A 15,081-nucleotide genomic window follows, 5' to 3' on the forward strand; every position below is an offset into this window, starting at 1 on the left:
CCTGGTAAGGTGCTACCCAGTTGTTTTAGCCATAAACTATTAAGATGCAAAATAAGAATGTTATAGCCTGGTTAAAAGAAAAAGGTTTGCATGGAAATGTTCTTGACATTTGCATGCTTTTTTTTTCCCCCTGATAAAAGTCATCATCATATGAATGGCTGCCATTTGGTAACCACCTATTTTGTGCTAGAACCTATTCCAGACATTCAGTATGCATGGGGCTGATCATCACCACCACCTTGCTGAATAGATACTTTCCCCCAGAAAACAAAAGCTCAGCCAAGAGCAAGCACCTACACAACTAACAGTTTGAATCAGACTATGATTCAAACCCAGGAAGGCTTTACTCCCCAACCAATGACCTATCATGGTCTCCACTTGTAGTAAAATTCACGAGCTCAAGAAAATTTAAGATCTGTTTTTTATTCCTTTGTATTTTTCTTTACACAATAGCCTATCGTTCAAATGCCTAAACTCAGATCACAAAAGATTGCTATAGTTACATTTTAATTCTCGCCTTATAGTTAACTCCACAAAGGCATTTTACCCTGGGTAGTTCTGTTCTTTTCCTAGTCCCAAGTCACTGAGGGAAAAAAATATTTTTCGTTTGTGATATATCTCTCAGTTTCTTTCTAGTAGTGTGACTTTGATCAGCTCGGACACTTGTCAGTTCACACACACCCTCATTTGTAGACTGTTGCAGGACATAGAAGAAAAGATGTTTAGAGTCAACAAGAAGAGCTTGTATGTTCTCTGTCTGAAACTTTTGCTCACTGCTCAGCTTTGTCTGTGTTCACGCCGGGGTGTGTGTGTTTGCTGTGGCGGGGGGGTGGGTGTGGAGGGGGGTGTAAAGAAGGATACTGAGACTTTTAGAGAAGGCGGGTGGGAGGAGAGATTCTGAGAAACAGAAAGGAAGAAAGAAAAGAAAAGGGAATGGAAAGAGAGGCAGAGGAAATGAGAGAGGAAGGAGGGAGGACTGCTTTGTGGCTGCTAAGATTGCAGACAGAAATAGCACACAACCACCGTGAGCTGTGTGCGACTCAGAAACCGAGACCAAATTGTACTCACTTTTATTAATCAGTTGCTCAGAAAGAAGGAAATGACATCTGGTCCTGTCTTCTTCTACATCTTAATTTTGGGTAAATATTGTAAGTATGCTCAGTATTTAATTTTGTATACCTTAATAATATTGTATGAACTAATCACAATTACAAATGTTTATTAGTTATATTTATGCTTTTAATATAAAACTGTTTTTTTCTGATAAAACTGTGATTTCACTTCAGAATTATTCTTAAGTCATTTCTGGTATTTATATTAGAAACTGGAATATATTGGCAGAGTCAGTAGTTAAGCAAGATTGACATGGCATACAAACCTATGCTTCATAACAACCAATTTGTTTAAGCAACAATTATTTTATAAATAATTTGATAATATTTCAAGAGAAGCAGTCTTTAAAGAGACTGTGTTCAAGTAAGATGCCCATTTGAAACATTCTGGTAAAGTCTACATTTATTCCGGTTTGTGTGTAGTTTTGTTTCGTGGTCCCAGTCTTTGTGATCTGATATCATAGGTGTGCCTTCTCACTGAGCAATGCATTCATAAAACTCCTTTTTTATTTAACAAGATCTCTCACTCTTCCTTGAAAGAAAAGCAGGGAAAAGCACAAAGCAATGAAAAGCACAGCCCAGGAGCCCAGATGGGCATTTTTACTTTTGTTATAATGACAATTCTTGCTCTCTCTGTGTGTGCTATAGTTTATTTTTCAGAAAAAAAAAAAATGTAAATCAAGAGAGAGTCATTCTGCATTCAACCCTATTTAAATGATATTATGTAAGTAGAAATAAAATGTTCAGATTTCCTAGGTAATAAATGACGAGAAAGCCAAAGCAAATCAAGAAAGAAAACTTTCTGTGTATCTTTCATACCTTATGATGCTGGGAGTGAGTAAGCTTTAACAAATTTAGAATTCACATGCATGTTTACATCCCTCCATATCTTAAAAGTTTGCAGAAGTCAGTTTCCCTAAGATATTCTATTGACAGTGTCTCCAAGTAAATTTCCATCCGAACTCTCCCAGTTCTGATGGCATGTCCTGCATCGAAGTGATTTTTTTTTTCCTTTCCTCTCTTGACCTCCAGTATGCTTTACTTTAATGGTCAATGTGAGAGAGGGCATCAACACCGAGGCAACAATTCAGAATCCTGGAGAAACCTTCTAGCTCCTAGCTTTCTCTGTCTCTAATCTTGGTAACTGAAATTCCATTTTTCATTCCAGTTTTATTGAGAAATAATTGACATACATCACTGGAGAAATTTAAGTCAAAAAGAACGATGGTTTGATTTATATATATTGTGAAATGACTACACAATAGGTTCAGCGAACATCCATCTTCTTTATAGATACAATACAAAAGAAAAGAGAAAAGAATAAAGGGGAAAAAATTGTTTCCTTGCGATCAGACCTCTTAGGATTTATTCTCTTGACACCTGTTCTATATATCATACTGCATTGGGGGCTGTCATCATCATGCTGGACATGACATCCCTAGCACTTTTTCCCTTATAACTGGAAGCTTGTATCTTTTGACCACTTTCCTTCCCTTCCCTCACTCTCCACCACCCCCCGCCCCATTATTTCTGGTAACCAAAAGTTTTATCTCTTTTTTCCACAAGTTTGAGAACTTTTTTTTTTAAGGTTCCACATATAAGTGAGGTCATACAGTATTTGTCTTTCACTGTCTGACTTATTTCACTTTAGCATAATGCCTTCAAGTTCCCTCCATGTGTCACAAACAGTAGAATTTTCTCATTTTTATCACTGAATAATATTCCAGTGTGTGTGTGTATATATATATACATATATATGTGTGTGTGTATATATATATATATATACATATATATATATCACTACTTCTTTATTCCCTCATCCATGGATGGACATGTAGCTTGTTTTCATGCCTTGGCTATTGTAAATAATGCTGCTGTGAATACTGGGGTGCATATTATAATGAGTTAGGGTTTTCATTACCTTTGGATATATTTCCAGAAGTGCAATTGCTGGATCATATGGTAGTTCTATTTTTAATTTTTTGAGGATCCTTCCATAGTGGCTATGCCAATTTGCAATTCCACCAACAGCATGCAAGGATTCGCTTTTCTCCACATCCATGCCAGCTTTCTTATCTCTTGTCCTTTTGATGATCGCCATTCTAAAAGGTATGAAGTGGTATCTCATTGTGGTTTTGATTCACATTTTCCTAGCATATGACTAGTGATGTTGAGCATCTTTTCATGTACCTATTGGCCCTGCATATATCTTCTTTGGAGAAATATCTATTCAGGTCCTTTGCCCATTTTTTAATTGGGTTATTTGGTTTTTTGCTGTTGAGTTGTATGAGTTCTTGTTATGTTTTGGATATGAACCCCGATCAGATATATGATTTGCAAATCTTTTTCCTATTCTGTATGTTTTCTTTTCACTTTGTTGATGACATTCTTTGCTGCCCAGAAGCTTGTAAGTTTGGTGTAGTCCCACTTGTTTATTTTTTATTGTGTTGCTTGTGCTTCAGGTGCCATATCCAAAAACTCATTACCAAAATCCATATCAAAGAGCTTTGTTTCTATGTTTTCTCCTAGAATTTTCATGGTTTCAGTTCCTATGTTTAAGATGGCATTACCCATTTTCTTAACTAGAGGGCCAAAAGCCAAATTGCAAACCACCACTAAAAAGTGAATGTTTCTCATTATAATCCAAGCATTTAAGCTACCAGAGTTTTTAACATTTGTAGCCCAAACCCTCATAAATCAAACATTTTACTATTTCCTATTCCGTTTCAATGAAATGAATAGATTAAATAAGCCAAAGGAATACTTCCAAGTTAGGCATTCTAATATGGAAAATGGAATTCTAATATGATAAATTCAAGGATATGTAAAAGGTGTTCAGGGCAGGTTGAAAAGCAACTTTAGCTAATGTGTTACCAGCCAATTCAGCTTAGTAAAAAAAGTTCCCTGTTTACATATTCTCTTTTGTTAAAAAAAATTATTTTCATGAACAGAAAATAAAAAGTAGATGATAATGATGGTGATGATGATGATGTCAAAAACCTCCAACTTTTTAAAACTTAAGTTATCTTGCGATTTAAAAATTATTTTTTTGACATTGAAGTGTGTGTACTTAAGGGCTCCAAGTTCTCATCCTTCCACGCCATCTGCAAAGGATGAAGGCACAAACATCTGATGCAGAGTTTGGCAAGCAGGATTCCTGGCAATAGGGTGTCCACTGAGTGGGGAGGGTGGAAGGGTATTTGGCATCCAGCTCCACCAAGAGAGGGTTTCCTATGCACAGAGCAAAAGAAGTCAACAACTATGTAAGAACAAAATCTTAAATCTCTCTAACTACCCTTTGGTGGTTATTGTTTGTTTGTTTGTGTTTTAATCCACTCTTCTGTTGCCTGGGAAAGGCAATGGGATCTCCTGGAAGACTGCTGGCCCGAGGTGCTTCACAGCACCACCGCATACTGGTTCTAAGATTTGCAGCAATGAGTTACCCTCTCAAGCCTTAGTTTGTAAAATGGCAATAAAATCTTTCACCCTATCCACATCCCAGAGCCTTATGTTTGTTTCTTTATTACATAAATTACCTCCTTGAATCTTTACAACTCTATTATGTAGATAAAATGAAGTACACAAGGAAGGCAAGACCCAAGGACATTCAGTACCATGTCACAAGACTCAGGCTCGTAAATAATAATAAGACTCAAGATTTGCATGCTTTTAAAGCCTATACTCTTTCCCCTAGACTGTGAACACTCTGAGAGATCATGTGTGTAAAGACGTAAGCAATTATTAGTTACCTTTTTAACCAAAAATATTTACTGAATGCCAGTTACCTTAATAAGCATGAGACTAAAGGGTGACTACAGCATGATCCCTGGTCTGAAGGGGAGAATGGAGAAGACAGAAAGTTAATCTAGGATTATCAGTGAGACAAGGACAAAAACCTAGATGTACACAGATCAGGGCAGCATTAAGATTTAGAAAAGGTTTTCTTTCACCCTTGGGGAGAATTTCTAATTCTCCAAAAATTCCTCTGCCTGTAGTCTAGTTAGCTATATTGTGCCAATGTTGATTTATTAGTTTTGATAATGTACTGTGGTTATGTAAGATTTCACCATTAGGGGAAGTTGGGTAAAGAGTAGGACCTCTCTGTGCTATTTTTGCAACTTTTTGTGAGTCTATAATATTTCAAAATTAAAAGTTAAAAAACAATCCCCAAGAAGAATTGTATCTTAAGTCCTTATCAGCAAATGCTTTACTTATTACTTAAACAATATCATTAAACAAAAACAATCATTTTACTTAATACTTCGGAGAGACAGGGAACCAGTGAGGAAATAGGAAACAGAAGAAGCCCAAACATAAACTTGTTCCACTTCAGTATTTTGCCAAGAACTGATCCAGCTGGGAAAGTCCTCACTTTTAGATTCCAAATGGATACTCACAAGACCATCTGGGCTTTTCTTTAGGTCTTACAACAGGCATATCTTCTAGCAATTTTTCTCTAACCAAGGAGAAAGGAAGAGGTTTTCCCAGAACAGACCATCAGGATATGAAAAAAGAGAATACTGATCTATTTACCCACCTCCAAAAGATGAGAGAATAAACTCTCCAATATGCAGACTACAGAATTATGTATCATTCTACCTTTTATTTTTGAAGGTTATTAATAATTTTGTATTGTTCTTTCTTTGAGTTTGGAATCATATTTTTAAATATTAAATAGAAAGAAAATTAACAAGTCTGTGCAAATACATCATCGTCATCTGTATAAAGGGAAACAAGGTACTACATTTGTGAACTAAATAGTTTTGCGAACATAATTTCACACATTAGGACAAACTTGTTAAACTGAAATGTGCTTGGAATTGGGTGTTCTACTTAGGTTTGTTTTTTTTATTTTGTTTTGTCTGAAAAACTATAAACACTTATACCATTTTTATTTCAAGCACTATGATTGTGGTTATAATTGTAGTTGTTATATTTACCATTTATTGAGAGCTTTCCATGGACCATGAACTATGTACTAAGTGCTTTATAAACATTATCTGATTTTATCCCTATAAAAGCCCTAAGAGATATTCTCATTCTGCAAAAGAGGAAACAGAAAATGAGAAATACTGAGTAGCATGCCCGGCATCATTCCCTAGTAATTGTTGCAAGAGAGATTTCATTCCAAGCCTCTCTCCTTGAAAAGCCTATGTTAGTAAAACATGATTCAGTTCTAATATTTTCCAATACTATCATATCTTAGAATTAAAAGCGTCCTTAAAAGATCGTCTCCTCTAATTCACTGGCCTTGAGGCAAGTTAGATATTTCTCCATTTTAGAGATTAAGCAATAAACAAATATTGACCAGCCCAAAGTCACAAAACTGGTATATCCAAACAAAAACAAAGTTTGCACAACCTGAGGGAAGGCCCTCCCCATTCCAGGGAAGTTCAAGAAATCCATGCCCAGTATTTATGGGTCTCCTCTTAGAAGCTGGTGCCATCTGTCCTACAGACATCTCTCAGTGTACACCAACAGAAGAATTAGGATACACATGTAAATAATCTGAATGTATAGAAAAATTAAACTCAACCTGTATTGACCCCACGATTTTTATTAGAAAGCACTTTTATTTACAGCACATGACACAGAACTATGCACATAAAAAGTACCAATAAATATTTACTCAATTCCTATGTTAGCCTACCTCTCCGTCCTCCTGGATATATTCTCCCCTCACTATCCCCACAACACCAGTAGCTCTATTTCTTGTCTTGTACATAGGGATCCGATACTCTCTCATCCTCTTCAATTTTGCACTTTCACCCTTCACCCTGATCAGAACAACCAAAAGCTTTTTCCTTCTTTGGAGATAAACAGGGGCCAGCAAGTCATGAATATTTCAAATTTGGGTTTTATTGTCTATCACAACAGTGCCAAAAGTCAAGTTAAGAAGAAACAAAAAAAGGATAGTGTAAAGTGAGATCTCCTGTTACTTGTGTTAGAAATTGATATTTTCCTGGGGTGTCTGGGTGGCTCAGTTGGTTAATCATCTGACTCTTGATTTCAGGTCCTGATCTCAGGTCTGTGAGATTGAGCTCCATGCTGGTCGTGGAGCCTGCTTATTTAAGATTCTCACTCTCCCTCTCCCTCTGTCCCTCGCCACCACCCCCCTCCCCCATGCACACATTCTCTCAAAAGAAAGAAACAGTTGTAATTTATAGTAATTTGGCTGTTTGATTTTTTTTTTTGCTAAGTCAATTCATTTTATAATTATTTCAGTTTTACCTGAATTAACTAGGGTCACCTGATTTCTTCAATCTTCCATAATAACGAATATATCTTTTTTAAAATAATCAGTACTCTCAAAAAAACCCTCTGAGAATTATCCTTTGTGAGGAGGACTCTTGGGGATTTTGCACCTGCAGCTCTACACCATGCGGAGCCCCTGCTTCTGGCAATTGTCCCAGCTCCTCTCTCCACTCTGTCTCCATCATTCCTCCCCAACTTCCCCCCAGTATTGTCCCTGGAACTCAAGTTCTCCTTCCATGGTGAAGAACAACACAGCCTTCTGGCCTGAGTCCCTCTCTCCAAACTCAACTCCACCTTTAGTCAAGGTGCTCAGTTGAACCAAGTATCACCCATATGATTAGTTACAAAAAGGGACAGCAGATAATCTGATATATTTTTAATAGTAAGATTCACCCTTCTTAAAAGGCAGCTAAGAGTTAAAATATTTATTTTGTTTTTGCTAGAGAATTGAATATGCACTTGAACTGAGAGGCCATACAATTACATGAGCTAATTCATTAAAACATCTAATTACGCTGCTGTCCCCTAACCATCATTTCTCTTAACTCTTAACTAACATATTTAAAGAAAAATAATGTCTTTTTCTGTTTCCAGCATCTGAATCTCCTGTGAATTGCTATCTAGATAGGCAGTTTCATCTTATGTCTCTCAAATGCTTTTTTAACTTAAGTTTCATAAAATTAGGCTTTTGAGTTTAAGAGAAAGTCAAAGCTTATAGAGTACAACACCCTCATTTTTTACGTAGGAAGAAAATGAGGTCATATAGCTGTGTTCCCTTTTGTTGTCCATTGTATTATCCTTTACTCCCTCTTAAAAATGGGCCTCCAAATTTCATGTGTAGGGCAAGAAGGGCAGGAGATATCAGAAACGTAGAACATCACCTTAAAGTAGAGAGAAACCACACCAAGGTTATTAAATTTATTATCCACCAAAATCTTAGCCTCAAAGATTAAGACTTTGCCAATACACCTAGCTTAGTATAATCATTATTCACATACCTGCCTAGTAGATAAACATTTTAAATCATTCTCACAACCGGGTAGAGAATGGGGAGGGATAGAAGGGTCTGATCACGCCTCTCCAAGTCCATGCTTGCCATCAGACCCAGAGAAACTTTAATGAAAGGGGCTTTTATCAATCTTAGAGTAGATTAAGATCCAGTGGATGTTTTCATTATCTGTATTCCCTCTCCAGTCCGTGTTCCCATGCTATTCATCAGACAACTAAATTGTCTTTAAATATTTATTTATTTATTTATTTATTTATTTTAGAGAAAAAGAGAGAGAGCACACAAGTGGGGGGAAGGGCAGAGGGAGAGGAAGAGAAGCAGACTCCCCGTTGAGAGTGGAACCCGACTCAGGGCTTAATCTCGAGCCTGAGATCATGACCTGAGCTGAAACCAAGAGTGAGACACTTAACCAACTGAGCCACCCAGTGCCCCACAACTAAATTGCCTTCAAAGACACAACCCTTTCCATCATATGCCCTGCAGATACTGAATCTGGCCCTTGGGGCCATCCCTCTAAGATGGAGGAGTCTGAGGATTGCTATCCAGGTGTCCACTGAAGCTATGGTAGAAGAAATTTTGTCAACTCCTCAGGAGTGATTTGTAGACTATCAGAATCTTCCTGACACTTCTAGTTTCCAGACAGATGCTTTCTTTTCTCTAGGTACCCCTAAATAGCTTGGGCACCAAATACCTATACACCCTTAACCTCTCCCCCCCAAAAAGAATACGTCTTCTGTCTTTCTGCCTGTGCTGAGGCTGGTGCCAGCAAGGAGAGATACAGTTGAGACCATGTTCATGTTGAATAGAGTCACCCTAACTAGCTCTTTTCGTCCCTCACCCCACCTCAGCACACACAATTTCCTGTGATAGAGTAACACGTTTTCCGACTTCACAGAGATTGAAAGGACACTTAGAGAAGCAATGCAATGCATCTTCACTGTTGTGTGAAGCTACCCAAAGGCATTAACAATTCATGATTTGGTAGCAAATAAATCCCACACTGGCAGTAAGCCATCTGCTACCACGCCAGTCTGATTTCCTCCTTATCCTGTGGGGTGAGACGGTCCTTGCATTGAGATGAAGGGGGTAGGTGAAAATTGAGCGTGTCTCCCTAGCCACTTTCCCACCTCCTTCAGGCTTTGATCCTGCTGTGTACTCACTTTCTCCTCCTTTTCATCTCTCCCACCTACAGTCTGCTTCGTGCTGAGTGGAATCAGCAGCATTTCCCTGCCTGGTCTCCAAGAGGCCCAGATACTGATTTCCAATTCTAATCAACCAGTTCCTCTTCTCCCTGACCACCACCTGATTTCGCCCTTTTCATCTTAACCATTGTCTCTATTCCTCCGACTCACCATACCTCTTGACAAAACACACACCAAGAGAAACTCTCACCTCTTGGCCCCCAGTCTTGCAACCAGAATTCTTATTTCTACCCACCTCTTATCCTTAAGATCCCCTCCCTATGAGTTAGGACATTCACAGAGGATAGTTCCCTATTAAACACACTTTCTGTAGATTACATATGCACCCATTTTGCAGTGGATGTTTTGGCTAATTTTTGCAACATTCAGTAAGATGGTTCCAACATCTGATCCTCATAGCGGTAAAGGGAGATATCACCCTGTGGGCTCCTCTAGGTGTATCCATTTAAACAGATAAATGTTACTTTATAGATTTGAAATTGAAATGTTAGAGAATAAAACATGCTGATGGACATGAACTGACAAATTTTGAACAAAATTTATAAATGTACATGCCTGGGTCTCCTGAGAGACATCACATAAGCTACCGCACAAAGCTGTTTTGAAAGCTTATATCCAGGTTCCATGGCGCAGGTATAAATTAATGAAAATAACTGATTACATTCTCAGGTGCATCAGGCACCAGCTTCTGAGATAGAACACAATTGGCGCTGCCATTAGATTCAACCCACAAAACCTGGGATCCTTGTCGTTCCTTTTCAGCCTCTTCTCTCCACCTGCTCACCCTCAGCCTTTTGATATTTAGTAGGCTTTTCCCAGAGCGGGCTAGAAATGTTTGACTCATTTTCAATGGTCCAGAAGATATGCCATTTTTACTTTCCTAGTTGTGGCTGATTTGTTGGAAGCTGCAAAACTGCTTCATGGTTTATAAATGTTTCTACTTTCTCACCCTTTTCCAGCTTAGACAAGAAGACGTCATCAGTCATGCTTTCTGTTAGATTCTCTTAACCTCCACTTAACCTCCCTCTTTGTGTTAAAATCAAGAGAGGTGACTAGTTTAGCCAAGTTAAATTTAGATTTTTATTTCTCCCCTTCTGCCTGCAGCCCTCACCCCTGATCTTGAGAGCTCCCTGGAAAGAGGGATTGTTTTTGTTTGTTGAAATTCAATAACTTTTCTCAGCAACTGAGCATTCATCCCCAGAGTTGACCTGAAATAATGTAGCAAATCATTTGTCCATCAAATCCATTTTAATGGAAAAAAAATCTATACAAATCTTCTTGTAGTGCTGCTGGCTCTTAGGATCCTTTTCAAAGTTTCCACACTGGTAATATATAGCAGGTTCAATAGTATGCTCATGGTCCATTATAGTCATTACCTAGGAGGAGCTGCATGAAGAAATTAAATAGACTTATTCCCTTGCCTCAAGGAGTTCACAATCTATGACAGCTTTAATGTCTGTCTTATAAGATAGATCCAAATAGGCACAGGCTAGAATTATTAACTTTATGTGAACAGATATGTCAAGGGCAAACATTTTGTCATGATTAAATCCCCTTGACATTTTGCCAGTGGTACAGCTCTAATGAATACCTGAATAGATAACTAAGGAATGAATGTGGTACTGATCAGGAAGAATGGAACTTAACAAGCCAGTGTGTTATGGAGGAATCAAAGGAAGAATGATGCTACGTTGTATGGAATAAAAATGAGGAGTATTCGCAAATGGAGAGTAAGCTCTAAGAGACTAGAGAATTCAGTGAAATCTCCCAGCAGTCCATGATGGAGAGACAGCATAAGGAACAAGCTGAGGCATGTATGTGTTGGTGATGGTGTTAGTGTAACATTTATAAAGCTGTTATATGTGATCCAGTCTCAGAATGGGTTCACATTTAATGAAACTCATATAGAGCAAGGGCATTCATCTTTATTCGTGCCTCTGAAAAGATTTAAAGAATCATTTGCTGTATATAGTCTACACGAGTCTTACTGAAGTCCCATGCAGTCTTTTCTCTATCACTCTTCAATCTCCAAGAACTTTTGACTCTTTCCCCAGATTTCTCTCTTTGATGCAAGACCGCGTGGACACCCTCCTGCCTCCTTTCCCCCCATCACTCAGCCCTCACTCCTCATGCACTCCTGATACAATATGCTCCTCTGACCCATGGTCTCCTCGTGCACAAAATTTGTTTTCTGACTACTTTTTTCAGGAAAATTCATCTCTCAGTTTTTGGGGTTTTTTCCCCCCTCAGGAAGGAGAGGGTAGGGGAGGAGTTCAGAGAAGAAGGTTAAAAGGCAATGCCAACATTATTGGTCATGAAATTTATGGATTGAGGAGAAGGTGTAAACTATTAAACACATACACACACACAAAGACACACAGAGTAATGGCTTTATCCCATCATTAATATTAAGTATATCAAAACCAGATATAGGATATAATATACAAATTTTCATTTTTAGGCCACAAATCTCAGATGTGCAAAGGTAAAATTTTGTTTCTGTGACTCCCAAAAAAATGAGAGACATTTAAATTTGCTAATTTGAAGTAGCTTCGTTTAAAAATTGGCAACTTTATCTTTAAAGTACAATCTTAATCCCTCAAGAATTCTTACCCAGTCCACCCACGCATTTTCCCCCTCCACCCAGTAGCATGTAGGTTCAGAGGCGGCTTCTGAAACATGGAAGTGGAGGGCAAGTGGAGGGATGAACATCTACAGTAACTTCGCCAGCTCCGTGTGAGGTTTAGCTCCTCTGTCAGGTGTTGGCATCAGCACTCACCAAAGCATTCAGACACTTCCACGTTCTCCAGCTAGCAGGGCCGAATAATCCACATGCTTCTCACCCGGCAACAATGCCTCTACATTGACGGTCAGCTCATAGCAGGCTTCTCCGGAGAGCATAGGAAACCCTCAAATGTCCTTCACCTGTCGGGAGCCCAGGAAGATTTGGGGCAGACTCAGCCCCCGTGCTAGCTTACCTCGCACCACAGCTCCCCTGCCCCCTTGCATCACGCAGGACATATGGCTTCTGCTAGAGACTTGCCCTTTCCTTGAGCTGCGTCTTAGGATTTGGGACAAGAATCACCTTTGTTTGGGCAACCCCCCAAGCTCTCTTGGTGATTTCCACCTCCCCTCTTCCGCAAAGGAGCTTTAGATTCCAAGTTGACAGGGTCTTTCATCCTCACATTTTGTTTCCACTGATTTCAAGAAAACTGCTTTGAGGGTATCACACATGCTTACCCACTTCTATAGGTTGGGGAAACACTCAGTTCTCTGAGTCCTTCAGCATTTGGTCTTGACAGTCAAAACCAAGATGGTAGAATTCAAAAAAATAAATAAAAAGAAAAAATACGCTCTCTCAAGTACCTGGCTTTTGCAGTTGAAAGCCATGACTTTTAAGCTTTGCAACTCAGGCAAGAATTTGACTATTCCAGAAAGGCCCTTTTGTGCTCTGCCTTCTTTGAGCAATAAAGGCAAGTCCAGCCGCCTTGTGTTAGTGGCAGAAGGTAAAAAATGAATAACTAAGAAAGAAGCATATTTGGATATGTGATAAAAGCTGCAGCATTTGATGCAGGAATTATATATACAAAGCCATAGTAATTTGAAAAACTAATTATAATGCCATACTTTAGTAAAATAGGAACTCTTGAGAATTTGCAAAATATTTAATATCAAATATTTACCTGGATTTCCCAATAATGGTAAGTGGATACAAGTGAATATACATGTTTATTCTCACTTTTGAAAAAATCCTAAAGGAAAATCAAAATATTCACAACTTAAATAATGGTGGATAGGGTTATTCACTTTATCAAAGGAGTATCTTCATTTGGTGTTTTGTTTTTTTTTTTTTTTAAGTCACATGAAAATGTACCTATTCTATCTGGATTCTAACCCAAATATAATGACTATATCCCATATTTTTGCTGGTACCATTTTTTCCCACCCTTCCATTCTGTTGCCCAAACTCGTTCCTCTTATTCTACTTAAACCTACCTTTTGCATAATTTTTATTTTTAATCTTTTTTCCCTACATTTTACTATATGTTTTCTTTTCCTGTTGTTCTAGCCAACACTGATCACAATATTATAGATGAAAACACCAAAATACAAAAGTTTTATTTGAATTGTGAAAAATCCCAAATCATTGTGTTTACCCATTAACTTTCTTCTAATAGAATGTGTGAAACAATAGAGTTTGTGCTCAACATTAGGAAGAAACAAAGAGTAGTCTGACATGATGCTCTCATCCACCAGAAACTGCGCTATCAAAAACACCCTCCTCCAGTGGGTCCCCAGGAACCTACACTACTTTTAAACTTATTCTGGGGAAATTGCTGCAAATGTTTAATATATATTATAATGTGCTATATTCTGTGTACTTAGATACACAAAATGTGCTAGACCAAAGTTACCATATTTATATTATTAACATGAATTATTTATATTGCTAAGTTATAACTAGAGTCAGTTACATTATTGAAGTTCTGGTTGAAGATAAACACTTGAAGGTATTGTCTAATTAAATCCTCACATGAACCCTGGAGGGTAAATGTGTTCTCACCTCTCCACACAAGGGACTGTCTCAGATTTAGGAATTTGCTAACATCACCGGCTTCTAAGTGCTTAATTTAGAACTTGAACTCGGGTGTATCTGACACCGAAGTCTGAGTCCTTTCCACTCCTCATACAAATGCCAAAATCATGATACATAATTATAGCATATTATCTCTCATTTTATAGAACAAATATTTCTATTCCCAATTAGAGATGAGCAAACTGATCAAGCAAGTTGAACTCAGTTCAGATCCACCACTGACTGCTTCCTGGGGAAAAGGAGAAGTCACTGGTAGGCACAGATAGAGTGTGGACAAGGCCACAGAGGCAGGAAAGGGCATGGCAGGTGCAGGAAATGTTGAGAAGTTGGGGTGGCTTAAGAATAGCGTGGGAGCAAACACTTGCAGATAAAGTTAAAGAAGATCATGGGAACCAGATTATGAAGTCTTTGTAAGCCACTCTCAAGAATGGACTTTGAACCATAGTGCATAAGTGTTTCAGCAGAAGTTATGCACAGAATGATATGAAGAGATTGATTGTTTAGGAAGTTACTCTGGCAACTCACCAAAAATGATCTGGAATGTGAGACACTGAAAACAATCCCTAAAGAAAATGTCCACTGCACTCGAGTCACTAGAAAGGTAGAGGCTATGACCAAATCAATTTGGCTGCTGGTTTTTACATTGTTTTCATAGGTCCTTAATATATTTTTAATATATTTTCTTCCCGCCTTCTACCTATAAAATACACAAAATATGTGTGGAATACAAGACAAAGTTTTCGTCTACTACCCTGATTATGATATGACTGGCTTTTTTTGACATTGCACTTCACAAACATCCAATGATTATCCCTACTTCTAGTTCCCAAAAGAGTCTTTTGATCCACTCTGTGCCTGTATTTACATGTTTCCTATTTTTCTTGTGTTATTTTCTCACTGTTTTCT

General features: G+C 38.1%; 1 protein-coding gene across 1 annotated transcript in view; it reads left to right on the top strand.

The window, feature by feature from the left end:
- The first annotated feature begins 908 nt into the window (after positions 1–908).
- Positions 909–15,081, top strand: part of RXFP1 (relaxin family peptide receptor 1) — a 97,510-nt gene continuing 83,337 nt past the window's right edge. The window contains 1 exon segment of the mRNA XM_078069364.1: positions 909–1,139. Within this exon segment, the coding sequence (XP_077925490.1) occupies positions 1,100–1,139 (40 nt within the window). The 5' untranslated portion in view covers positions 909–1,099.

This window comes from Halichoerus grypus, chromosome 3 (assembly GCF_964656455.1).
Source record: "Halichoerus grypus chromosome 3, mHalGry1.hap1.1, whole genome shotgun sequence".
Taxonomy (NCBI): Eukaryota; Metazoa; Chordata; class Mammalia; order Carnivora; family Phocidae; genus Halichoerus; species Halichoerus grypus.